This window comes from Equus przewalskii, chromosome 14 (genome assembly GCF_037783145.1).
Source record: "Equus przewalskii isolate Varuska chromosome 14, EquPr2, whole genome shotgun sequence".
Classification (NCBI taxonomy): domain Eukaryota; kingdom Metazoa; phylum Chordata; class Mammalia; order Perissodactyla; family Equidae; genus Equus; species Equus przewalskii.
Genome location: NC_091844.1, coordinates 11,163,157 through 11,190,000, shown reverse-complemented (window position 1 = coordinate 11,190,000; position 26,844 = coordinate 11,163,157). Strand labels below are relative to the sequence as shown.

General features: G+C 45.5%; 1 protein-coding gene across 30 annotated transcripts in view; it reads left to right on the top strand.

The window, feature by feature from the left end:
• VWA3B (von Willebrand factor A domain containing 3B) overlaps positions 1-26,844 on the top strand; it is a 201,082-nt gene that overhangs the window by 33,061 nt on the left and 141,177 nt on the right. For all 30 annotated transcript variants that reach the window (XM_070572067.1, XM_070572064.1, XM_070572066.1 and 27 more), the window contains 5 exons: positions 2,234-2,328; positions 4,191-4,441; positions 6,201-6,360; positions 12,243-12,412; positions 15,993-16,108. In XM_070572067.1, coding sequence (XP_070428168.1) covers positions 2,234-2,328; positions 4,191-4,441; positions 6,201-6,360; positions 12,243-12,412; positions 15,993-16,108 — 792 coding nt within the window. The remainder of the gene's footprint in view (positions 1-2,233; positions 2,329-4,190; positions 4,442-6,200; positions 6,361-12,242; positions 12,413-15,992; positions 16,109-26,844) is intronic.

Here is a 26,844-nt window from a genome sequence, read left to right as displayed (position 1 = left end):
TGTCATTAGAATTGATTACCTACTACTGGTAGCTAAATGTTTTTACCTTGATATTTCTTTATTCAATTCATTACGCCTCCTTTATACACTTTCATATCATGTCTTTGTTTTTAATCTCTTGTACTAATAAGAGGTTATGCGTTTTATATCTATTGATACTAACTGTATTGGAAGTTAAAACTAAAAACTTTAAAAATATTTATGAATTCATTTAAAGGTAACAAATCCATTTTATGTTAACACAATATGTTTAAGAAAAATAAGTTTATTTTCTAAAACAAAAAATTTTACTGAGAAGTGTGGCATCTTTTTACATTTTTGCAAATCTCTTTAGTGTCTATCTTAATAGAAAACAGCTAGATTCTCACATGTGCTTTTTTAAAATAACAGCCTTATTGAGATGTAATTCACATACTATACTATCCACCAATATGGAGTGTACGGTTTAGCATTTTTTAATATATTTACAGATATGGGCAACCATCACCTCAAAAAGAAATCCTGTACTCCTTAGCTATCCATCCTACCCTTCAGCCCCCAGCCCAAAGCAATCTACTTTCTGTCTCCCTAGATTTGCTTGTTCTGGACATTTCATATAAATGGAATTATGTAATATGTGGTCTTTCGTGACTGGCTTCTTTCACTTAACATAATGTTTTTAAGCTTTATCCATGTTGTAGCATGTACCAGTACTTTATTCCTTTTTATGGCCAAATAATGTAAGGAGATGAATTGTATGGATTTACCACAGTTTGTTTATCCATTTATCAATTGATGGGTGGAGAGCTGATTCCTGTTACGGTAGACAGGTAACTTGATTGGACTCAAATTCCAAACTCAGCCTCCCCTGCTAAATCAATGCAAGTCTCACCAATTTCCTTCTTTCAAGGATTAATGCTGCTTGAGTTTCTGCGTATTTTTGATTGCTCTCTAGTGCCTTCAAGTATTTTTATGTTTTGTCCAGAATTATAATTTTTCTGTATGAGGGTTAGCCAGTAGAATCTACTCCACCATTACGGGGTGCAGAACTCACAATGCCTTACGTTTTAATTGGCATTACAGCTTACAGAGTCTTCCGCAGACTCATCTCCTTCAACCCTCAAAAGACAGCCCCCTCTCCTGACTCCAGATAAATGTCTTAGGAAGAGAGAGAATACTACTGGTGATTTGAAGTTGCTCTATCAATATCAGTTAAGAAGTTGAAATTTTGGAAATGGAGATTTTTGAGTTTGAGAGGTTTATTGAGTGAGGTTATTGCCAATGAAATTCAAGTATTCGTTTTTTACTCTTTACTGTTATGATCACTGGACTTCAAGACTTGTAAATTTTATGACTCCTGGTGATTTGGGATCGTGCCTGGCCTGAGAGGCTGTTAAGTTCAGCCTTGCCCTTTCTGTCTTTCCAAAGTAGGCTGTTAGCCTGCCTCCCTAGAAAGGCAGAGGAAAGGAGGTGCTGGGTCCGAGAGTACCACCATTCTCTCTCCCACCTTTGGGACTTAGTAATAACAATGATAAAATCATCGTCACAATACAAATATCTCTGGGAAGCCTTACCTCATCTTCTGTCCTGCCAAGTTGTAGTTAGTCCTTAAAGCCTTTCTGTAGCCTTCTGTTAGCTCCATGAAGGAGTAGACGTATGTCTCAGGCAGCACTGTCTTCTCATCCGGTAAGCACTGTGCCTCGCACACAGTGGGTGCTTAGTGTTTGTGCCATGTGTGTTGAATAGCTGAGCATATAATCTAAGGAGAAAATCTTATGGTTTTGACATTCCGTGTGAGTATTCTGACTCCATTACCTTCTTGCTTCACTTCACTCATTTATTCATGAACCCCCCCAGGAGAGAGCAATAGATAACATCTAAGTTTAAGTTTTAAAATTCTGAAAACTAGGTCGAAGTCCTGAATAAAAGCTGTCGGGAATTAAACACAATTGCTCTGTTGTATTTTTGACCTTTGCCTTAATCATTCTGGACAAAAGAACCAGGAAACCAAGGAACAAACCCTGTTCTTCCTCCCTATTCATTCATGCATTGAAGGATTACACCCGCCATAAACAGTTACATTTATCATAGCACCTAGAAATACTCCATTATTTGGAACAGAATACGAAGCATCACAGATTGTTGGTGTCACCGGGGATATATTTTGAATGGCGCCAGAGAAAAGCATTTTGAAATAAAAATAAAAAGCTTTGGTAATGCACCATTTTGAATGCTTCTCTTTGTAAACATGCAGATTATGTGACTTCTCTGGGGAGACCTGTGGCTTCCCGGTATGCAGATGGTCTGTTTCCACAGTTCTACAGAGCGGAAGATGGCAGAGTATACAACGTAAGTCAGAGTCCCCTTGATGGACAGGTCCTGTGAGCGGATGCTGAGGTCTGGGAGTGGGCTCCGTGGAGAGGCTCACGCGGCTTTGCACCGATGCAGCAGAGCCTAGGCCTTATCGGGGCTGGAGGTTTTCTTCTGGCCGTGTGCAGAGTGATGAAAGTCAGGGCCATGGAGCCGGAGAGGGAAGCACTTGACCTATTAGAGATGAGTGCAGAAAGCTCTTGACCAGAGGTGAAAACCTTTGCATATCAACACTTTATTTTCCCTTGAAAATAAAGGAAAAAATCAGTAGGACAGAGGTTAGCTGAAAAGCAAGAGCCAGCTGATGTTATCTGACGGGTGCACTGGGACTAGAGGGCCGCTCTCGCAGGTAGTGGCGGACAGAGAGCGAGCAGCGCCTCCTACTGGAGTCTTTCATTCCCTTGCGCTCCCCTCCCCCGCACCCCCCCCCCCCCCGCCCCCCGCCTCCGCCCCAGCACGTCAGGCCCCGTGGACACCCTGGCGCTCCACGAGGAGCTCACGGAGGTGCACATCCCATCGCGCGGCTTTATGGACATCTGTTCATGTCAGGGTGCATCCATGCACCACTGGGACTGTTAATTATTAATATCTAAAAATTTACATTACTTTTTATGCTTAGCCTGGTCCTAAGCAATAATATCCATGGATTTTTGAGTTTGGTGGGCTAAATATGTTTTTTCATCTGAACCACAGTAAAATCCATACAGAACTGTTGAAAATGTCTGTCTTCGCCACCTAACTCCACCTCCACAGCCCGTGTCACATGTTCGCACCCTGGTTTCCGTGTTGTGGTGGAGACTTGTAGTAAGTGCTGGGGACGCTGCTGGGGGAGTTAGGAATTCTGCCCGAAGGAGCCGTGGAAAGCAGCAGGAAATGATGCTGGAGCTTGAGGAATAGGCTTGAGAGACACAAAGGGATGGGGAGGAGAGGAGTTTAAGGCAGAAGGGACAACACAAGCTGAGGCATGAAAATGTGGAATTACGTGATGTCTTCAGAAGACACATTTTTCTTAACAATTTAGGTATTTGGGGGTGCTCTGAGGTTTGTTGAAGTTTTTTTTTTTAAAGTACCAGATCTTTTAAAATTTGATTCTTCACAGAACAGGGAACATTTTTTTCTTATTCCTTTTCTGTGTCTCCTATCTCCCTCCACCCTGAAAGGCCTTGCATGATTGTGCCTGATCTATGTGAACAATGGTTTATGTGTGTGTACAAGAAATTGCCCACAAGTCTCTGTCACCTTTCAGGGGCAGCCCCTAGAGGTGTTGGTGACAGCGATGGGTGCTCAGGTGATCCAGGCACAGGGGAGCTTGGCCTGAGAGACAGAGGACATGGGACAAAGGTCGTGATCAGGAGGAGTCACGGGGGCGGCAGCTCTCCAAGGGAGCCAGGCAGATGCGCTGGCATGTTTAGAAGCATTTTCAGAAATATTTTTGGCATGTTGTACTTAGGAAAACTTTTTAGTGCGTTTTATTTTTTTGCTGATCTCTCTTTTCTTCTACCTCTGCCCTTGGGCATTTTCTGATAAAGATAATTCTGTAACTACAAAGATAAAACACAATCTAGAAACACATTTGGTTAAAAGAGTGCTCTATTTTGAATAGAACACCTCATCACGTTTTCTTCTGTCGGGAATCGTCCAAGCGTTTTTCAGTTGAAAGCCGGGAATTTGGAGGGTCATCTACCAAATTGTTACTAATGCACATTAGTGTAATTAATGCACAGTTCTTGAGGACGGGAGCCATGACTCAGTGGACCCTGTTGTTTCCGGCTACACTGTGGTTCAGTTGACTTATTTTGGGGTGTTTTAATTTTGTTTTGTTTTTTCAATTTTATTTTAAGTTGACAGCCAAATCAGAGCTCATCTGTCAGTTTGTGGAGGACTTAGCAGAGGCCGTGGAGACCTACAAGCTGCGGATGGACTGGCTCACTAGCAAAAGCCGGCAGATTTTTGGTGTCATCTTGGAACAATGCATCACCATAGTGCTGGATTTTGGTGGCATGCTGGAGGAGGAGCTTAATCTGTGCCAAGATGCTCTAATAATGGTCCTCCAGGAGCAGGTGGCTCACATAGCCAAGTTCAATATCATATGGTGAGTTTCCATAGGAAGGAAATTTGTAAGTAATTTTCATATATTTGGAGTTAAGTAGCATAGCTAACATGGTTATCTCTGCGGGGAGGGAGGCGGTATTATCTTGTAATTTCCTAGGATATGTAATTCCAGAAGAAAACCCACAAGGAGTAAATCTTAGAAAACTTTTATCTGTTTTGCATGTGGCATCTTAGTTTTAAAATTAGAAGAGATTTAAAAACAGACTTCTTTGTCAATGCATGGCAAGGTCAGAATATAAGAGTGTGAATTGTATTGAATATATATTTAAGGCATAAAATCCCTTTACATATTTTAGCTTTTGGCTTGGATAATGAGTTCAGACTTGTCCCAGATTTCACTATTTTTCAGACTGAGTTTGCAACTCAAGTTGACCTCCTCTGTAAGTTGACCACCTTTAATCAGAGCGACAGGTGGCTGGCTTTATAGAGTTTCCCATATTTCAGAGTTTTCACAGTCAATTATTTACGGATTCTTGGATTCATGAGAATTTGGACTTTAGTGCAAACTTCTCATGTGGAATAGTGGCTGGACCTCCTTGACAGGAAACATCTGGATGAGGGGGGCATCTACCTAATTGAGTTTTTCTTTTTTAAGTAAAATATTTCCAGATCTTTGGGGATGTTACCTAGTTGTGTTCTGTCCCAGGTTCCTGTTTCTGTCACAGGCGTATCATTGAAGGAAGGAAGTACTTAAGTCTGCAACACTTTAGCTTGGTTGCAAATGTATGGTATAGCATCTATGCCACTCAGCCGGATTCTCTACCAGGAGGGGCCACTCAGAAGTGACACAAGTGTGAGCTGGCCTCTGCTTCTGGAGGTGGGCTATGAGGGACAAATCAGGCTGATTCATTTAGTCTATGATTCATATAATTCTTACAATTATGAATTCATATATGATTCATATAATTCATTCAATTAAAAGCACAGAGATAAATAAATTCAAATGCCATTCTTTTTCAGGGGGAGGTTCCATCACATTTCCAAGCCCAAACTAAATGATTTAATCAAATTACCCCAGGATTTAAAAACGTATGTTCTGCGGAACTCAAAACAATACTATCTTTGATCCAAAAAAGGCAACTGATGGGAATCTTTCAGAACATGAAAACAATGTCATAAAAGAATCAGAAGTAAAATTTTACAGTAATAAAATGGTTGCTGATTTGCATATCTTAATGAACCCTTATAAATTTACTACTGATAGAATATAGTTGCACATAAACCTGCCTGTTCATGAAAATAACTTCCCTCAATAGTTTTGTGTGTGTGTGTGAGGAAGATTAACCCTGAGCTAACATCCGCCACCAATCCTCTTTTTGCTGAGGAAGACTGGCCCTGAGCTAAGATCCGTGCCCATCTTCCTCTGTTTGATATGTGGGATGCTGCCACAGCATGGCTTGATAAGCAGTACCTAGGTCTGCAATCACTGTGCCACCAGGCCGGCCCCCTTCCCTCAATAATTTTAGTGTATTTGTTAATGTTTACGTTTTTGAGATCTTTTAGTCTCCTGTAAACATTGTTTTTCCTGGTCAGTGCAGCTTGTGGAAGGCAGCGGTGCTCTGGAAACCTGTTTTAAACAGCTTGCCTGTTTTGTTGGTAACTTTCGGAGGACTGGGAGGTGCTTTTGCTTTCTTTCAGCTCTGGTGCCGCTAAGTGGCTTGTTGCCTGTAGCTGTGAGACTGCAGGCTGCTGACTGTGTTGACCACTGGCTAGTGACAGCCCCATGTGATTCCTTTCAGGGTTTCTCAAGAGCCTGTGAAATGGCAGGAAAATGCTACTCCTGTGACAGAACAGTCCATCGCTGCTGCCATCAGTTGGGTTGAGAAACTGACTTTCGAGCTGGCTGTGAGCCAGTCTAGCCGCCTGGACGCTCTGCTGGAAGCTGGGAAAGACACCACCGTAAGTGAGCATGCATGGCTGGCCCCAGGTCACGAAGGTGGCTTCGAACTTGTTTTTTCACACTCAGTATCCTCATACTGCCTTTCAGCTGACCTTGGTCCCTTCCAGTGGCATCCCACAGAGAGCCCATCATTAGCTTTGAAGAGCCCCGTAAGGCTTAATCCGATTCACCTCTGAATTTGGAATCAGTGGAGAAATAGGTGACAGGCCCCAGATGGGGAGCAAAATAGCAGCTTTGGTGATGGCAGAGCAGGACCAACCAAATGAGAATCCTTAATACCTGCCCTTGGGCCTGGCTGGGCTCCCCCTCCGGGGTGATTGGGTGCAGGGCAGACCTCATCTAGCCAGTGTCGGGAGAGCCACCTGCTGCTCACAGCCACTGAGCATCAAGAGGACAGGGAGCTAGGCCTCGCTGTGCGTCTCCAACATTTTAATTCCACTCTCGCTCTCCTGACAATTGGATCAATCAGTCCGTCTCTGCTGAAGAGGAGAGGTTGAAAATCTCCTCATGGAACGCTGCGGATGAGGAAATAGGGTTTCCCCAGCGTCCGTGTTCTGAATCTCTCCTACTTCCTCTTCTCCACAAATGGGTCTATCCTGTGCTTTCCAAGGTGAAGTATGTCCAAGCTGATGAATCATTTGTTTTCAAATGTTAATGTATTCACATACACATTTTCATAGGGAACTTTTAGGAATAAAGCTTTACCTGGAAGAAATGATTAAATGGTGGTATTTTACATTCTTTTAGCCACAAAGGGTGTGTGGTTTTGGAGTGGCTCTGACGGTGGGAATGTTAAGGCTGGTGGCTAGTTAGAGAGGAAGTACTCTGGGCAGGCAGGGTCCTTTGGCCAGCTTCAACTCCCCGGGTGGGGGTAGGTCAGCTTTCCTTTGGGATACAGATAATTAATATTAATTAATTAATTAGTACTAATTAATACTTAATTGTTTCTGGATGCCCGGGGATTCTGTAGATTTCAAGCTTTTTTTTTTTTTTTTTTTTTTTTTTTCCTGCTGCCTTAAGAAGTCTTCTCTTGGGCAAGGAGGCCATGTGCCGGCACCTTGAAAGGACAGTCCCCAGTGGTCACCAGACTGTGTGTTTATTGATACTGAGGGTGATGGTTTGAAATTGGAAACACCTTGTTTATCCTCATGAAGCCAGAGGAACAAATGTTTCCCGTTAAAGAAGAATAAAATACAAGCTACTTTGTTCTTTGGCCTTTCAAGTTCATTTTAACATCTGTAAAATTTCAAGTGTCTGGACACCATCATAAGCGTTCAAGAAGGAACATTTCACAGGCTCTTGGATGTGTGTGCGCACGCACATGGGTGTTCTCTCTCTTTGTCTGTCCACTGGCCACCGCCGTCATAGCTGAGTCTGGTGACCCGATGTGACTGCAGGATTTCCCGGGGACCTTCATTTTCTCTTTTACTTCCCGCTGGTTTGTGCTTCCCCTTTCTCTGGGGCTCATCCCTAGCCCAGGATGTATGGACCAGCTTAGCGGGCTCCAGGGAAATCCTACAGAAGAGGGAGACGAAAGCAGCTTCCAGGCACTGAGCATCAAATGCCACTTGAAAACTCTTGAGACTGTGGAGCATGGGAAATGCAAACCATGCAGACCCGGGCGTCCCTCCACCTACAGCTTGTGTCTGAGTGTGGTCCCAGGGAAAATGCTAGTAAATGCAACTGCCTCATGTATGGAAACACCGTGTCCTATGTTTTATGAGGAGTAGAAAGAAAGCATGTGTGTGTGGGGGTGGGAGGGGAATGGGTTCCCGTAGGGCCTGCTCCTCTGCTCTCTGCCCCTCGCGTCTACCCTAGTGAGTTTTAAATTGATCCAAGTAGCTGGAGTCTGCTATGAATAGAAAAGACTTAAGGCTTAAGAAACTTTTTGAACAGTAAATCTAAACTCCAGACTTTTCTTACTAATGATAACCTGCTTTGGGTTAGCATCTCCCCTGACTGAGTTCTGAAAGGAACCAAGAAAGTGAGCATTATCTTGTGTCCAAAGATTAACACAGAAGTTGGGTTTTGTACAGGTCCACATGAGAGGAAGTGCTGACTGATGTGCTTGGTTACGGTGAAGGAGGATGCCCAGAGGCCACTGGCCTCCTCCAGGACCGGGCTTTGTAACCACAGGTGGACCAGGAAAATTGAACAGAGAGGGCTGACCAAGAGTGAGCCTTCAGGTCCCAAGGAGCCTGGGCAGAACGTGGGATCTGTCTAAATCGTGGCTCTAATAATGTCATGTGAAGAGCTGTATTGATAGATGAATTACTCGTGTATTCTGTGAAAAAGAGCCTGGTTCCTGGGAGGGGCAGCCTGTCAGGTACTGAGGAAATATTGGCAGTATAGAAGGACTGGTGTTGTCTTCAGAGCCCAGGCATGTTGTCTAGCACAGGGTTTCTGCTCTGCAGTGTCCTCTGGTCCTAGGACACATCTTTTGGAAGCTGGTGGCTTCCCTGGCCTTTATGAGGAGGGGTGCTGTGCCAAGAGGCCCTGGAAGGCCTTCTGATCCAGGAGGGGAGGGGACTTGAGGAAAGAAAAGGCTGCCTATCCAGAGCCCCGATTCTCAGCTGCCTGAGAAGGCTGACCCAGGGGCTTTGCTTCTGCTTTCAGCAGAAGTCCGCCTGCCCAGAGGGCAGCTGGATTTCTCTTTGTGATCTCTCAGCCTCTCTCCCATCCGGATCTGGAAGTTAGACTCAAGGTCTGGTGTTGGTCAAAACTGTTGCAATGGTCAAAGTTGTACAAACAACAAGACAGAATGTTGGTCTAGCTCTTGATGCTGCCCTGGCTGACTTTCACTTTTGCCTCATTGCAGAATGGAGATTTTTATACCTGGAGGCCTTGAGGGCTTCTGACGAGCGGGAGCAGAGGGCAGTGGCAGCCAAAGCAGCCTCTCCCGGTCTGGTTCTTCTTTTCCCCCAAACCTGGGGCAGGGATGGCCAGGCAGAATACAGATGACCATAGGAAGCTGCAGAACAAAGGACCGAGACAGAATAAGTCATTTCAAGTGAAAACAGAAATGCTCCATCCTATTTTCTGCAGTATAAAATGGCAAGAGTTTTTGACTCATGGAAAAATAGCTGCATGGAACTCAAATATTTTCCATGCATTGTTTTATCAAATTCAGTGCAAATCAGCATTTAGGGAAATGCTGGTCAGTGAGGAAACTGTTCCTGGTCCTGGCTGCTGCTGCTGATCCTCAAGACTGGCCCTTGTCCTCAAGGAGCTCAGAGGTACTGGTTAAGGGGTGAGGATTCCCATTAAGATAATTGCCTTGAGCCAGATGACCTCTTGGACCCAACTTTTGGTCAGTGACGTTGATATCTGGGGGCAGGAGCCTTGGATGGTGTGGGGGACAATGAAGTGAAAGCAGTGCCTGTCTCTGGCCACCTTCTTGTCCTATGATCTTGCTTTCGCAATTCTGGGATTCAGGTTCATCTCTAAAAGGTGACTGGCCTTGCCACGATGAGCCAACAGAGTGTGGGGTTGAAGGCAGGGCAGAAGCTCATGGGGTCAGGCACCTGGGTGGACAGCTGCGAGACCAGGCCAATGATCCTGTCCAGGCCTCAGTTTCTTCATTTGTAAGCTAGGTGTGATAATGAGAATTCATGTTCTGCAGGACTATTGGGAGTGTTGAATAAAATAATTTATGTTAGCTTATCATCCCAAATAGCCGATGGCCATTTCATCTCTGTTTAAAAGGCATTTTGCCAATTTTGGGGGGATGGTGATAGGTAGCATATGTTATCATCCTCTGTGTTTTTCTAAATGTCATTCTGAGCAGAAAGGAGAGGTGGAGAGGCAGTGTGCAGGGGAATGGAGTGGCATCGGTGGTCTTGTCAGAAAGCACAGCCCAGGAAATCGGTAGCATGGATAACTGAGTTGACTGCAAACATAGGCAATTAGGAAGCTGAGTAAGGGACTTAATGAGTAGTGAGAGGATAACTCCATCGCTTTAGGAGAGGAAATCCTGACTCATGGCTGGCTATAGCAATTTTTAGTCTGATGAAATCTCGAGGGAAAAACATTTCTGCACAAGGATTTCGGACCCTTGGGTTATTGTCAGAGCAAAGAAGCTGAGTTTGCATGACGTGCCACAGAGATGCAGGGTGTCAGAAGCCGCTGACAAACCGCCTAGAGATGTTCGTCCTCACTCACCTCCCTGCTGATTTAACAAATCCTGGGAAATACCCACTGTGTCTGCTCCGCTGTCTTGGGCTGTGTGTGATTTTAGATCCTTAGGAGAGGATGAACCTGTCTCCATGCTAAACTTGGGCTCTGCAGCTGGAAAACTAACAACCGTGCAGCTCAGTGGAGCCTGTTTAACGCATCCTACACGAGGTGCAGTCTCACACCAGGGGCAGAATGAGATGGAGTGCGTTTGCCGGCAGAACAATATCGGTTGTCTCATAAGGAATCTGGAGAACACTGTGTCTTTCTTCTTTCGGTCTTTTTTCTGCCTCTTGGGTGACTGACTAGAAGAAGTTTACATTCCTGAGTCTTTACCTCCCCTAGGTGCTTTTTAAAATCCAGGAGCTGGCGTTGAAGGGCGGAGAGAAGGAGCCCTGGGTGGGGCAGGGGGCTTTTTTCCCACCTGCCTCCTTGGCTGCCGCAGACAGGCGTCCTAACCAGCTGGGCAGCTGACCTTAAGTCCACCTCTCTCTTAAGTCCACTTCACCCACCAAACTCATAAGGTGGGTTTATGTCCCGGGTTTGAAGTCAAGGTGAGGTAATTAGTTATTTACGTTTAGTTAATGGGGGTTAAGAGAATGGAGACATCTATCTATCCCTTAAACACAAATCGTTTGCTGGGGTTTCTTCCCGGTTATCTGTGGAGACAATCCATAAGGGCGTTTTTAGGGTTAGGTTTAGATGATATGTATTCCTGACTCTCCCTGGGTTTTTACTTTCTGAGATTTACGTACATACATAAGGGTGTCATCTTGTTTAAAGTCAGCCATGAGGTAAACCGCTTTATCTCCCTTTTCACAAGTGAAGAAACTGGAGTGGAGTCACTTGCCCGAGCTTACAGAACTCGTGAGCGGCAGGGGAGACAAACACCGTGGAAGGCACAGAAAGTCCTGGGAAGAGCAAGAGCAGTGTGGTTGAGGTTGGGGTGGGACTGTGTCACTGGGCCCTGTGGATGGATTTTACGTCTCTCTAAGTTAAGCAGGGAGCATGTGGGATTGTGTCCTACCTGGGTGAGGTGTGCATCTCCCAGATGCCTGGCTTCAGGTTGGGGTGTATGTGGCTCCTGACACAGGGGGTTGTTCATTCTCCCATTCTTCTCCTGACCTGGCACGGCAGTGAGAGGCAAGGCCGGGTGGGTGGACCTGGCTCCTGACCTGCTGTGTGAAGTCAGGACAGCTTTGCCCCCCAGGCATGTGTTTCCCTGGGAGATGAGACCAGAGGATGAACCAATTGGGAACATGCCCTCCTTCCCGCATCCTGCCTCGAACTGAGGATGGATGAGTTTGCTGTAGAATTCTGGCCACTCCATGGGAAATAACTAATAAGCCTCCTGCCCGCAGTGGCTGTGCCAACACCTCCTTTGTTCCTAAACTTGAAAATAGCCACTCCTGACCTGTGTAATGTATTCATGGGCTCGGAGGAAGCTCTTCTCCAAATTTGCCAACCGTCTCGCTCCTATGCAAAACTGAAGACTGTCGCCACTGCCCATAGACCTTCTTGACACCGGGCGTGACCATCTCACTTCTTGACTTCGGCCCCAAGCGCCCTCGCAGAACACAGAGCAGTGCTGCTCTTCTTCTGCCTGTTTTTTTGAAGAGGGGGTTTTGTAGGGAGTGTATTGCCCATGGGTCTGGGACAAGGCCAGGGTGCGTCTGGGAGATAAACTGTTGCCACCTCTGTTTTGCAGATTGAATCCATTTACTACTTTGTGGTGGGGGACGTTCCTGAGGAGTGCAAGGAGCTTCTCCTTGAGAGCGCTTTGGAGAGCCCGTATCCTGTCTGCACGGTGTCCTTCAACGCCAGAGGAGAAGGCACTGTAGCTTTCTTAAAGGACCTGAGCGCCAAGACCTGCAGCAGGTAGGCGGAAGACATGCTCTTGAGGGACCGCGAGGGAGTTGCCTGCTTACATGAGGTCAGCAGTGGGTCTTGGGTCTTTGTGGTCTTCCTGACCCCTCTGTTGCTCTGTTCTCCCCTCTTCTCAGTGGCGTTTAGTCTCCACGCACCTTTTCTTCTCTACCCTGTTTTAATCCTGCCTTTTTATTTTCTGTAGTTCTGTTGCTTTGATCTTGGGGCCTTGCTGCCCATGGAGGGATGGCCCCTTCCAGGACTGGCTAATTCCTAGAGATAGTGAATGACTCGCTCAGGAGCGTACCTTTCCTATGCAAAGGAACCAGTCCAGAGCCACACTCTCAGTCCAGACGCTCATACTCTGGGCTACTGTCCCCTGCGCTAATCACCCCAGGGCCAGGTACCAACCATTCGGGACAGCCTCTGCACCCTGACACTGCTGAAATTATGCAAACTAGCCAATCCTAAACGTGCCTACTCTGCCTCACCCATTCCTTCCTGCAGAATCCACAAGAAACACTGTTGCCCACATTTTCCCCTTGTCCCCTCTGCCTCCTGACCAAGCCTGGTGCTTCCCTGTGTGGTGTGGCATGCCCCCTCCTCTTAGGAACTGTATTAGTCAGTTCCGGCTGCCATAACAAGATATCATAGACTAGGTGGCTTAAACAACAGAAGTTTGGGGCCGGCCCAGTGGCGTAGTGGTTAAGTTCGTGCGCTCCATGTCAGCGGCCCAGGGTTTGCAGGTTCGGATCCTGGGTGCAGACCTAGCACTGCTCATCAAGCCATGTTATGGTGGCATCCCACATAAAGTAGAGGAAGATTGGCACAGACGTTAGCTCAGGGCCAGTCTTCCTCACAAAAAAATAAACAGAAAAATTTTAAAAAACAACATAAGTTTATTTCTCACAGTATTGAAGGCTGGGAAGTGCAAGATCAAGGTGCTGGCTGGTTTAGTTTCTGGTGAGAGCTCTGTTTCTGTCTTGTAGGCAGCTGCCCTCTTGCCGTGTCCTTCCATGTTGGGGGTTGTGGGGGGAGGAGAGAGAGAGAGAGAGAGAGAGAGAGAGGGCATGTACGTTCTCTGGTGTCTCTTCCTAAAGGGATACTAATCCTATTGGATCACGGCCCCACCCTATGATCTCATTTAACCCTAATTACCTCCTTATAGGCCCTGTCTCCAAATACAGTCACACTGGGGGTTAAGACTTCAACATACGGATTTGCGGGGGGTGGGGGGGATGGGGGGAGGTGGGGGGGGATGCAATTCAGTCCATAGAAGAAACTGTGAGTAGCAAACTCTCTTTTCAATGGCAATTGTCTCCTGATCTAATGGCCTCACCATATCTGAATCATAATAAAATCTACATTTTAAGACATTCCCCATCCCCCCATCTGTGTGTGTATGAGTTTAGGTCCCTTGTGGAGAGAGACCAACTACTTGTGTGGTTACCGGTAGAATGACTGAGTCCTTTCCTAAGTTAGCTGTCTGAAATGGGTACCATGCCCACTCTTGAGCATTTGTTCTCAAATTTAGTTGCTCATCATATTTGCCTGGGGGGGCCTGTTAATAGTTCAGAGGCCTGGGCTTCACCTTGCGGGCTGATTCCACATAATACAGGGGATCCTGGAAATCTGCGTTTCAGCCTTTCACTTTGCATAAGAACTACTGAGGGAGCTTGATTAACGTGCAGACATCGTGGCCACGGCCTCAGAGATTCTGATTTTCAGGGTCTAGCGTGGGCAGGAATATGCATTCTAACAGGACCCCTGGTAATTCTGAAGACCACCGCTCTGGAAGTTCTTAAAGCTCTTTGGAATCTTTTAACATCAGCTGTGTGGCTTTGATTCTGGGTTCCTGAGCCCCGCAAAATAGAGAAGGGGCTCAGTGCCCCACTTTCACTGGTGAAGAGAGAAAAAGGCAACTGGCAGGGCGGCCTCTCTTGCTTGTCCCCTGCTCAGCTCAGGAGGGGCACTTTCTCTGGGTGGGCAGAGGCCAGGCGGTGATTAACATGGGAGAAGCTGCAGTTCCGCTCCTGACGTTTAGGCCAGGCACCGTGGAAAGCAAGTTTTGCGGGAGAGGATGAGGTGAAAATGTGCGCTCCTGTCCCTGCTCTGGTCCTTGCCAGGGAGCCCAACCCAGGCCCAGCGGTGCTCCTGCCTTCTCCGCCCTGCTGGGCTCCCATCTGGTTTCTGCGCACGCTCAGTTGTTGAGCCCAGCTGAAGCGCAGTTATTATCTAACTGTGAAGGGCGCGTCCTGAGCATCCCAGCTTGCAGTGCTGTACTCTGTGGCTCTCCGAGAGCCCTTCTTAATGGTGATTTGCTTTCTGCTCAGTCGAGGCTGTATTAGCCAGAGGGAATGTCTGCCTTGTCTTTTCTAAGCTGGAGAACACATCAGAGAGTAGAAAGTCCTGGGCACCAAAGGCCTTGGCGCTCAGGGTGTGGGGGCTGCCAGGGCAAACCTCAGCCATTAACATCCCCCTCCCCCAGCCCTGCAAGGAGGTCACAGGACGAAGGAAGCTGGCCACTTCTGCTCCGGAGGAAGCCCCTGCAGGAGGCAGGCACGGCCCCGTTAGGAGTCCGTCAGCCTCGTGAGGGGTTTGTTCGGTGCCATCAAGTCCTCGTCCTAGTCTTGCCCGAAACCCTTTAGAAATAGACGGGACGGAGGCTTTCCATGGCCCAGAGGAGGCCCCACCCCTCTCCCGCCATCTGCCCGTCCATCTGTCCGTCCCAGCCCATGGTTCAGGATTCTCTGTGTTGCGTGCATGGCAACAGGCGGAGCTGGAACGCTTGAGAGGCTGGAGGAGCTTTACTTAGAGCTCTCTTCTGCCAAGCTGAGAGAAACTTCCGGCGATTACTGACTTTTTGAATTCCAGATACTGGGCCTCGAGAGTGTGACTGAGCCCATGCCCCCATGTGTGACGCCAGGGCTTCCTGAGCTTCAAGGCTCCCCTGGGATCTTGTTAAAATGTGTGTTCTGACCCGTCACCCGAGGGGTCCCGGGAGTGCGCATCCCTCGCCAGCTCGCAGATGCTGCTGCTGCGGCCACACTCTGAGGAGCCAGGCCCTAAACATTCGCCCACACAGGAACTGTTTTCATCAGTGCCATGCTTAGGTCCTGGGGAAGCGTGCGTTTGCTCAGGTGAGGTTGAAGCCCGTCAGCGATTGGCCGATGAGCCAATGGTGCCTGTTGTCACCAGCGTTCAACACTGAACCCGCAGGGCTGTAGGCGCTACTGGGCCCTCATTAGCCTCTTGACTTGTCAAAACTGTGTTGACGTGATTGAACCCTGGGAACAAAAAGGATAATTATAAGCACAGGGTATCATTTTTCCTGGGTCAATAAATACCATGAGCTAATTACCCCCTAATGAAGAGAAGAGTCATCAGTAAAAATCCCAACGCGTCCACAACTCTTTGCTGTTGTCTGCCTCCCTGTCTTTTGTTTGTGGGAACTGACAAGGTGCAGGGAAAAGCAGTGAACACGTGTCAGATGCTCAGCCCCACAGGAAAGCAAATTCAGTCTTGGGAGAATGAGTGGACGTGTGCAGATACCACTTGCTAGTCTCATGTTGCTCATCTCTTCATGTTTCAGATTCCACGCATTTGCAGAGAGAACAGGGTGTGTGGAATTTCCCGCCTTCCCCATCAAGGATGGTGGCAGTGTCAGTACTTGGAACTCAAGGAAACTGAAAGGACAACTCCCTCCAGGTATCTGGAATCTAAAAGAAACTGTGTAGTTTATATCTTAATAAATTCAGATGAGCTGTCTCCTTAGGAGGTAAAGCACTAGGGAGGGACTAACCGTATATTTTGTATTATTTATGTGATAGAAGGGGCAGAGTTCATGGATGTTAATGGTGCACTTGTCAGCCTAGCGACCAGGCATACATTTCTTACCCAGGAAGTGGCCTAAATGATATGTGTTTACTAACTTGGGGACCTTCTGGAGACGTGGCCCCGGGCGCGTCAGAGCAGGACTTAGTTCTTGGCAGGCAGAGCTGCTCTGCTGCCCGGGTCAGCTGCAGGCTGAGGCGAGGTTGCCTGCACTTCTCGGGGTTCTGTGGAACTTCTTGCCTGTGACAGCAGTGCTTGTCGGTGCCTGAGTGGGATTGACCTGCCTCCTATGAGGGCCAAGGCAGCACCGGAACCTCCAGGGAGGCTGAATGAATGCCCCCTTTCATTCAAAGGATGTGATCAGAGAGTTCAACAGGCATAGGGAACGAGATCACAAAATCAGTGAGAAGTAGGGTTGTGATTTGGGAAAACAGGACTAGAAAGTTACTCAGAAAGCCAAGAGATGGGAGTTTCCTTGGGGCTGATGAAATTGCAAAGTGCCAAAGGCACTGAGTAAACACCGCCAAGAAAGGAGGGAAGGATGCTCTGTTCCGTGGTGAGGTGATGTGGCACAGGGTAGTTAGAAGTCTGAGAGAGCCCCGCGACCCCCTCCACCCTCTTGCTCCTCCTTAGTAATCGGTGGAAAGATTTCCAGCTTCAGTACGAGGCAAGAACTCCTCTTTGGGGTTGAGGAGAAGCTGCCGTATGCATCTGCTTGAAAGGTTTACATAACGGTGTTGCAAAGGCTCCCAGGAGAAGGGCACTGGGACGGAATAGAAGGCAGTTGTGTCACCAGGCTGGGTGGTCAGGTGGAGACAGAGGCAGGGGTCGAGTCACAAAGCCTGTCCCTGTCACACCCTTTGTGGATTCAGATTCTGAGTGCCCCAGAGCAGAGCAGGGGAGGGGTTCCTGTCCAGTTCACTGGGGACACTGCTCCAGGTAACTTACATTTTTGTTCTGATGGTGAAGTGGACATCTCCAGAGAGTTGGAGAAAATGTCAATTGACGACAAGGTTGATGCTAATTTAAGAAAAAAAAAATAATTGAGGATGTATGCCATGCCTACTGAAAGTAATTTACAAGATTAAGCCTAGGGGCCAGTGAATCAATCAGAGTAAAGAATGTGAGATGTCACCAGCGCTCCAAGGCGTGCCAATTACCGTAAATGGGTTTAATTTTGGCCTATGTATTCCTTGGCAACTTAGTTATAAAGGAAAACATATCTGCCCGCATAGCTTACATTTTCAGCAGCTACCGTCTTCCCAACCCTGCGAAGCATACAAATTAAATTACAGATAAAAACATTTTTCTTAGAATGAAATGCTGGGAGCATAGTCTGCCATTCTAATGCCATTTCAGTGATCACGTGATCTGAATTTGGGGAGAGAGCGCCAGATCCTAAATATGCCATCTCATCTCCTCTATCCATCACAATGTCCCAGAAATGCCAACATTTCAGAGCCTACGTCTCCCACTCAAAAACTGCCCAGAAATCTTTGACAGACTATTATTATTCAAAATGTGTGGTTTCCAACCTACCCAGGGCCCCAGAGGCAGTTCTGCAACCTTTTCCTGGTCAGCCCCTCTCCCCCATATCCCCGCCCTCTGTTTCCAGCATTTATCAGTGTTCATTTTCTCAGGCCTGTCTCTAGTTTGGGAGGGAGGATGCTTCCTCAGGAGATGTTTTTGCCTCCTGTAGGATAGAAAAGAGAGGCTATGCAGGGAGGGGCGGGAGGAGCCTTGCTCAGAGAACTCACCGGGAAATTTAAAGAAATATCCTGCTATTGTTAATGTTTTGGATTTCAGATAATTGGCCTACTTACCATTACCCCATGCACTACACCAATGCAAAAAACCTCTGTAGTCAAGATAAGTAATAGTTTCAAAAATTGTAGTAAAGTATACGTAACGTAAACTTTACCATCTTAACTATTCTTGAGTGTGCAGTTCAGTGGTGTTCAGTACATTCACGCTGTTGTGCACCAATCTCCAGAACGCTTCACATCCTGCAAAGCTGAACGTCTTATAACCACTAACCAAAAAGTCCCCCTTCTCCCCACTCCCAGCCCCTGCACGCACCATTCCAGCTTCTGTCGCTGTGTCCATTGTTTACTTATTATTATTTTTAAATTTAACAAACACTTAGACGTTGCCTGGTATGTGCCAGGCACTGTTCCAGCCTCTTACCACATTTTAAGTCCCTTGGTCTTCATAACAACCTTATGAGTAGGTACTGTTATGATCCTCATTGTAGTGATGGGGAAACCACGACAGAAAGTGGTAAAGAGACTTGTCCTAAGTCACATAGCGAGTAAGTAGCAACTCACTGAGTAAGGATTCTGAGTCAGTTTATTCTCTTTACCTTTGCACCAGGCTGGTTTTCTTTAGCAACTCATTTTAAATGTAAAGTGTGATATATCACCTTTGACTCTCTCTTATATCTACCATTTTCTAATATTTTAAAAAATCCTTTATTTCTGTTTGTGCTCACTTTCTCTGGTTTCTTACAGTGACTTCCATAGTATGTTTTCTTCACTGTTTCCATCAATTTTAACTTCCGTGATTTTTGTTCTGCTTTCCTGAGTTTTTCATATTTCATCTCTTCCTGCTGTCTTCTTATCTCACTCCTGAGTTTTTGAATTTCTGCTTTCTTTTCTTCTTTCATGGGGATGATGGCTTCATACATATTTTTTAATTCATGGTGAAATATTGGATCGTAATTTTTATGTATTCCTTGATAACTTTCTAGTGAGTATTATTTATCTCTTGATAGTTTTGCTGTTTTTCCCCTAATTTGTTCCTTGTAACGCCTTGTTCGGATGCTGCGGGCTAGCTTCCTTTTTATCGTTCACCACTGAAAGGAGACAAGGTAGATATCTGCAGGTGGTCCGTGGGGGTGGTGCGCTAGGGAACTCAGAGGCTCCCTCCTCTGCTGCTGCAGAGAGTGATTCCTGCAAATCAGCTCCGAGCGATGCTTTGTGGAGCCCTCTCTCTTTGGCCTCTCTGAACCAAGCAGACAGACTTTTGCTAGTAGCCCTTGTCATTGTTCCGGCATCCAACCAGGTTCACCTTTGACTTAGGTGGTTCCCCCACTTCCTAATACCTGCCCCAGCTCTCTGGAGCACTCCAGCAGTGCGTTCTCTGTGCTTTCTCCTGCACAGCTTCTGCTGCATCTCTGCTGCTCTTGACAGCCCTTATCTGGATGCTGTTTTTGTCTCCTAATTTAGCAGAAGAAAGTATTTGTGTTTTCTTTTTCATTCTCATTCCCCCCCCCACCCATAATTTCTAGGAAAAAGGGAAAAGACATTGACTTATCTATTTGTATTTACCCTGGAAGTAAAGGCTAAGTCTTAAGTGTTCAAAGGTGTGTTCAAGTGAGCTCTAAGACCCAGTGCGAGCCCCGAGGTCTTCATCCACTGTGTAAGGTGGACGGGATCTTTCACTTTTTCTTGTCATACGTTTACGTCTCATACATTATGTTGCCACTCACTGTATTTATACAAAAAGTATCATTTGAATACTTAGCCTATCTATTATCAATTTCTCAAATTCCAAAATAACGTTTGATAGGTTGGTATAAAATTCCGGTGTTTCTAGAGAGAATATAATTTGCACATATTAAAACATAACTTTTAGCATTGTCTGCCTTTTCTCTCACCATTACATCAGTTATTTTCTAGAAACCAGGATGCCACTTCTAATTATTGAATGAGACTGATGAAGTATGCTAACCCTCTAAATGTTTAACTTTTGACATTTCAGAGGATTTTTTCCCAAGCTCGTTAAAGCTGGTGTGTGTGTGTGTGTGTGTGTATGTTTCTAGGTACATTACACACGTTATCTCATTTAATCTCCACAACAACCATGTGAGGTGAGTGATACTATTATCTCAATGTTTTGGGAGAGAAAGAACCTTAGAATTATTTTCTGAGGTTACTCGATGGCTCAGAGGCAGATCTTGAGGTCTGGGCCAGGCTGCTGTGACCGGTTGGCTGCCTTGTACTCTGCAGACAGCGTAGACAATATGGAAAATACAGAGAAGAAAGGGAAAGAAACATTGTTGCCACACTAACCTTTTCACTGTTGAATAAATTGGTGTATTTCTTTCCAATCTTCTCATTGTATACTGTTTTTAAAGAAGTAAAGCATAAATATTATATTGTGTGCCAATTTGAATATTGCATTTTCTACTTAATATTGTAGCAAGTATTTTTCCATGTTCCTATGAAACTTTTCTAAGTGATGTTAAAAATACATAATACATCATTAAAGTGGTAAACTATAATTTTGTTAATCATTTCCTTTTGGATATTTGGGTAATTTTTTTGCTATTAGAGATGATATAGCACTTATCTTTTTCTTGTGGTGTTTTCCTCCTACATTCTATATTTTTGGCGGATATATTTCTAATAGTGAAAATACTGGATCAACAAGTTTGAACATCTTGGGGTAATCTCTCATGTTGAATTGCTTTCCGTAAAATGCTTTAAGACAGCATAACTCACATCAACAGTGTATAGGGAATACCCATTTCACTGAACCTGAATTAGCATAAAAATATATCTCTTTTCCATCTGAATTTCTTTGATGAAGAAATTAATATCAATTAGTGAAAAGCAGTGAAATCGAACATTTTGTGTTTAACTTCTTTTGTGAATTACCTGTTGGTCTTTTGCTTGTTTATCTGCTGGGTTTCTTATCACGTTGTATGAACTCTTTGTGTATTAATGACCTTAACTATTTGGTGCCATTACTTATGGATAATTTATCTTATTGTTTTCCTTTTCATTTTGGCTATGTTTTATATGCAACCTTATGTTTGCACAGTAAGTTCAATCCTATATCACTCTTTAGTGATTCCATCTCTTTTCCATTTAGTTCTTTATGGCCCGAGCTTACAACAAAAACAAAAATATTTTTGGTCCATCTAGATTTATTTTGAGGTATGGTGTGATGTAAGGATATAAATGGATTTTGCCTCCAGTAGCTAACAACATTATTCACACCATTTACTTGCTAACCTTTCATTCTCCGCTGGTGTATGTGGCTTCCTTTGTAATATATTACACTCCCACTTGTGATGGGCTTGTCCTGGGCCGTGTGCTGTCTTCATTGTCCTTTCTCGTTCTGGTCTTCCTTTCCAGTGATGACCTTTTGACATTAATTTGTTCTTCTGTCTTCCCTGTATGTTTATTGTAGACGTGAAAAATGGGTTTGATATTGTCCATATAAACCTTCATTTTGTGCATTGCTGGACTGATTCTTCTAAGGGGAAAGCACATGTCTGCTTAGTTTCTGTGCTCTCTTGCTCAACACACTCTCCTTTTCTCGTAATATCCATTGACATTTTAAGCTTTTTATTTTTTTCCCCAAATATATTTTCCTTCCTTCCTTTCTCTTTTTTCCTTTTCTTCACTCCTCCCCCAATGCTGTTTATTAGTATAGATTTGGGTGGGTCCAGGGGTTCAGTTTGAAAGGAAAACAAAAGATTGAGCTGTATCAGCAGTTTGCTTACTGCAGCTTTTCTTGTCAGTGTATTAAAGCCTTTAAAATTTGGAACAATAATAATGCACTTGTACCCATTATCACTTGGAGATTTAAAAGGCTATAATCATTCTCTAAAGTTTCGACAGTCCTTTGGACTGCTCCAACTTAAATTAGTAGAGACTGGATAAATTAGATAAATGCATTGCCAGAAATTCTAGTTTCATTTAATTTTGACGTTTGTTTCTTGTTGGTAACATATTGGTAGCAATCTGCCTTTCTTATAATGAGTTTGATAAATCAGTTGTAATAGTACCTGCAGATAAATTCATCGTGTGTGAATTATTACCAGCTTTAGGCCTTGTATTTTGGGGTGATTCCTTACATCACACTCCTCCTCTAAGAAAGCAAAACATGGTTGTAGGCTGAGAGAATTCGTCTTGTTTTTTGCTTCATTTCAAGGACAAGAGATACATCGTGTACAATCATTTGTTTATTCTGTGCCTGCTTTGGATTCTTATGTGTACATTAATTCCTTAGAAGAATTTCCCCCCAGATGGAATTTTTTTCTGTTTGTTTTTCCAGGACTGCTCTTTTCAGGCGATGGAAAGTTTTTCCAGTGTTTTGACGTGGACAGTGTGTGCTGCTTAGGGTGGTACATTAAATAGCGCATTACGTTTGAAGTTTTTCTTACATTGCCTCCCAAGAGCTCATGGTCAATCTTCTTTGGCTATCAAGAATATTTCGAGAGAGGACAGGATGAGGACTAAGCTTCATGGCACCTATTGTGTTAGCCCCTCTGAGCACTTGTGCAGATGGTGGTGCCTGCCCACCTCAGGAATCAAGAGAAAATTGCTGCTAACCCCGATTCTGCAGTCAGGTGCTGTCTAAAGACCTTCCTCCTGGATTTCCTTGAACCTGTAGAGGAGGAGGCACACCCTTCCATTTCCATTGCCCTCTGGGATCCTCTGCCTGTGCTGAGTCTGCTTTTTCTACATTAGCCTGGATGAAAATTCAGCTCCTCTGTTTATTCCCTCCAACCACGCTCCTCTCACACTCTTCATTAGGTGTGATTTTAATAGATGCTACTGACGTCTAGAGGTTGAGGAAAGACTGACGTACATCCTCCCTGGCTCCTCCTTTCTGTTTCTCCTTTTGCTTTCTGAAGGCTCTCACCATTTCTTTTCAAGAGCAAAACACGCCACCAAGTGTCCCCTCCAATTCTAATGACATAAATATTGCACCTGGGGTTCGTTGAGCTTCCTGGACCTGTTGGTTTATAGTTTTAATCAAATTTGGAAAAATTTTAGCTGTTATTTTTGATCACAGGTCTGCAGATCAACTGCAGTTTGACTAATCTAGGACTCACTTGCCCTGCTTGAAGTAGTGCTATCCAGGGTGTATTCTTATTGTGGTGAGTAGCATGTGCACAAGAGCCAAGCCAAGCCATGCAACCATGCTAAGGCCCCTGCTCATGACACAGTCACTAATATTCTGTTGGTCAAAGCAAATCATATGACCAAGTCCAACATCCATGGGATGGGGAGGTCTACTCCACTCACACTGAGATAGGGAGGGAAGTAAATATTTGCTGAACAGTAATGCAAGCTATCACATCTTTTGTTCTTATGTGATTCTTTTTTGGTTTGGAAACAATGTTTGCTGGAGAGTGAATCAACTTTGGAATCAAACCTGGATTCAAACCCTAGTTTTGCCACTAACTACTCGTGTGACCATAGGCAAGTTACCTAACCTTTCTGAGATATGTTCCCTGAGTTATAAGAATGGAATAATAACATTTACGTCATATGGTTGTTGGAGAACTAAAGCATATAACACACATGGAAATGTTTAGTACAAAACTGGCATTCAATTAATGTTAGTTTCCTTTTGGGATTCCAAGTGAGCTTTTATTGTAGACAATGGTTCTAGAAAGGAAGAGAATCCAACAGGATATGGCAGCCTCTGTTGGAAAGACCACTTTTAGAATAATCATGACACTATCCAGTTTACTTGCATGCATAATGATGGATGGGAACCAGAATTTGGACCTAGGAAGTGAATGCTATGCTGTTAAGCTGTGTCCTGATGGGAGGAAGATCCATTTTCAAGGTTGATCCTAGGGCCAGGCCTCTGGGACCTATCCAGAGGAAATCGGGAACCCCTGTTCTTCTACTGGAAGTGATAAGCAGGGTTATATGGTGGGGCCCTTTCTGAGCATGGCTTTCACACACTTCCGTGTTGTCAGACTGGGCTCAGTGAGAGGACTATTTGTAGATCGGACATGGAACTTTTCAATTCTCCGAAGCTTTCATGTAGGGATGGATTGTTCTGGATGGGGGCTGGGTTATTACCACCTTGGGAAGGAACTTAACCGCTGGTGCTTTCCAGGGACGGTATCTTTAAGGGGCACCATCCTAATCCCGTGGGGAGCTACCCCTTAGGTGATGAATGCCCCAGGCGCCCAGGGCGAGGGCTCTATTTAGTGGGCTGGAGACTTCGTCTTAGGAAGGAAAAAGGCTTTTGATCTCTTGGTTCAGAGCACACCTCATCTTTTATTTTGGTTCTTTCTTCCTGTTTTATCCTTGAAAAATTTAATTAAACTGAAATACTAAATATAGATAAGTAAAATCATATTAGAGTAGAAATTTTCACTGAGGACCTAGCATCAGACTAAAAAAGGGAAATAACTTCAGCATCGATGCAGCTGCCCAGGATCTGGACTCATCGGTGAAGTGACAGTGGACTTATTTTAGATGGCCGGTGGTATCAGGCTCTTCAGATTTGGAAATTCAAGGCGCTCCAGTGGTAGGATGAGCGCCCATGCTGGCAGCCATGGTCAGAGCTCTGAGCTCCCGCTTCAAGCCAGAGCACCAGGCTTTATACCTGAGGAGCAGCAGGCGGCAAGCTGCAGACAGCTGGGGCACAGGTTTAAGTTTAGCACGGTTTCATACACGCAACCAAGAGAACCCACAGCCGAGAAGCCTCTCACGGTTCCAGGAGATTGGGGTTGGGCAGAGCAACACCTTTCACTGCCCGGCCGCCCCCACCCACTACAGCCATCGCTAACCAGTCTATCGTGACCCCTTCCCACCTCACCGCTCTCAGCACAGCACGCTGGCCGGGCCCTGCTGACTGGTCAGAACCGGCCAGTGTTCAGTGTGCTCACTACCGTATTTCGCTTATGGGACAAGAGAGGGACTTTGCAATGAATAAGGAAAAAGGAGTGAGTATTGGGTAATAGGAAAAGGCAATTTTTCCAGAGAGTATTTTTGTTTGTGTCCAGGACTCCTGGCAAAATGGGGTTAGAAAAGCTGCTCTGCTCCATGACTGTTATTCTTGAGTCCAAAAGCGGTGTAGCCATAAAAATGTGGTTGATTCCACCTTTGGGAACTGCACTTTTTTGTGTTGGTAGAGAAAAAAATGCATGAACTAAAACTAAATACTATGAAACCAAACTTTATTTACTTTAAGATGTGTTTGGGCTGTTGGGCTGAAAGAGAAAAAATAACCAAAGTCCCATTCTTGGAAGACACTGTGATCTTTAATTAGATATTTAATGTTTCCTGGGCCGTCACTCGGGCTTGGCGCTGCTTCCCTGTGTCTAATCTCTGATTTAATTTGGAAGCCCTGACTGGTGCCTGTTTACAGCTCCCTGACAGCAGCAGGCTCTCTCAGAGGTCTCCTTCCTTCTCCCTGGAATTCAGGTTAACTCCACGGGTGGAGCCGGAGCAGCTGCGCTTCCAAAACTGTTGCCACCTTATAGCTTATACGGCTGAGAGACTTTCATTATCCCCAGAGTCCTGCTGCTTCTAACAATGGGTTGCTTTGCATTTTTTTCATGGCTGCCATGAGACAATCCTCTGGTTAGTTGACAACATTTATTAAATGCCTTCTGTGTGCTTTAGAGTCTCGTTAGGGGTGAGGAAGAGATTCAAAAAGGAATAAAAGACAAGGTTCCTAGTCAGGGAACCCCAAACCCTTCGAGTGTCCATCGTGCTTCTGGTTGATGATTTAAAAGTTGCTCCCTCCCACCATACCTCCGGGAGCCTGGTGCAGAACTTCAGAACTGCTCACCGGCCCCTCGTTTTCCCTGAGGTCATGCCCTCACCTGTTGGATGTGAAGGTTGAGTTTTCCCAACTGGAGAGTGAGCCCCCCGAAGGGCTGGGAACCCCATGTTCCTTCGCCCGTGGTGGGTGTAAGTCCTGGGTTCCTTGTTTTATTCTTGGCTCCTGGCTGCAGCACAGCCTCTCCCAGGACCCCTCCGCCGCTCGCTGTAGCCCCCTGTTGGCAGCAATCAGTGGCAGGTTCAGCCGGGTCCTTCAGTCACCACCACAGGCAATCTCTTAGAATCGTGCTGAAATAATCGAGTGGGTCCAGGCATGTTGTGTCACCTAACGAAGCATGAGGCATGGAGAAGCCCCTCAAAAAGCTTTTTAAAATTGAAATGAGTTACTCGGAAGAAGAGCTAGTGTAGATTTCTGGTTGCATTTGAACAAGCTTGCTCGGATTTCAGGGTGAGAGATCCCATCCACAGTTGTTTGAAAGTCTGGCACTGTGCTGAGCTCTGGGGATGCTGTGATGAGAAAAGGAAGTCCCTCTCCTCAATAAGCTTGTGTTCTCCAACAGCCTATTGGCGGTATCTCCCAGGAGTCAGGGACGTACCAAGGAAAGCAGTTACTAAGACAGCTCAACATGGTTCTGTCTTCAAGGAAGTCACAGTTTGATACGGGAGACAAACGTGCAGATAGTAGAAGCAACACTGGAGAGCTCGCAGGCTTGGTAACCCCGTCAAGCCCATCCTGGGGTGACTGCCAATCCCGGGGCAGGCAGATTAGAGCTAAGCCAGCAGGTGTGTGCTGTTACTCATCAGGCTGTCACATTAGGCCCTGGCGATACAGCTCACCACCATCGTCACCTACGGATCGGAATTACAGATTGGTTCATCCCAGGAAGAGATGAGTCAATAAGCCCCTTGAAGGAAACTGAAAACAACCAATACGTAACACATGAGGTTTCCCTACATAGACCTTGCATTGTGATGATTGGCGAGGATCCACACGGACAGTGTCCCAGTGTGGAGAGTATGGGCTTTGGGGACAGAGGTTGAATCCTGACTTGACTA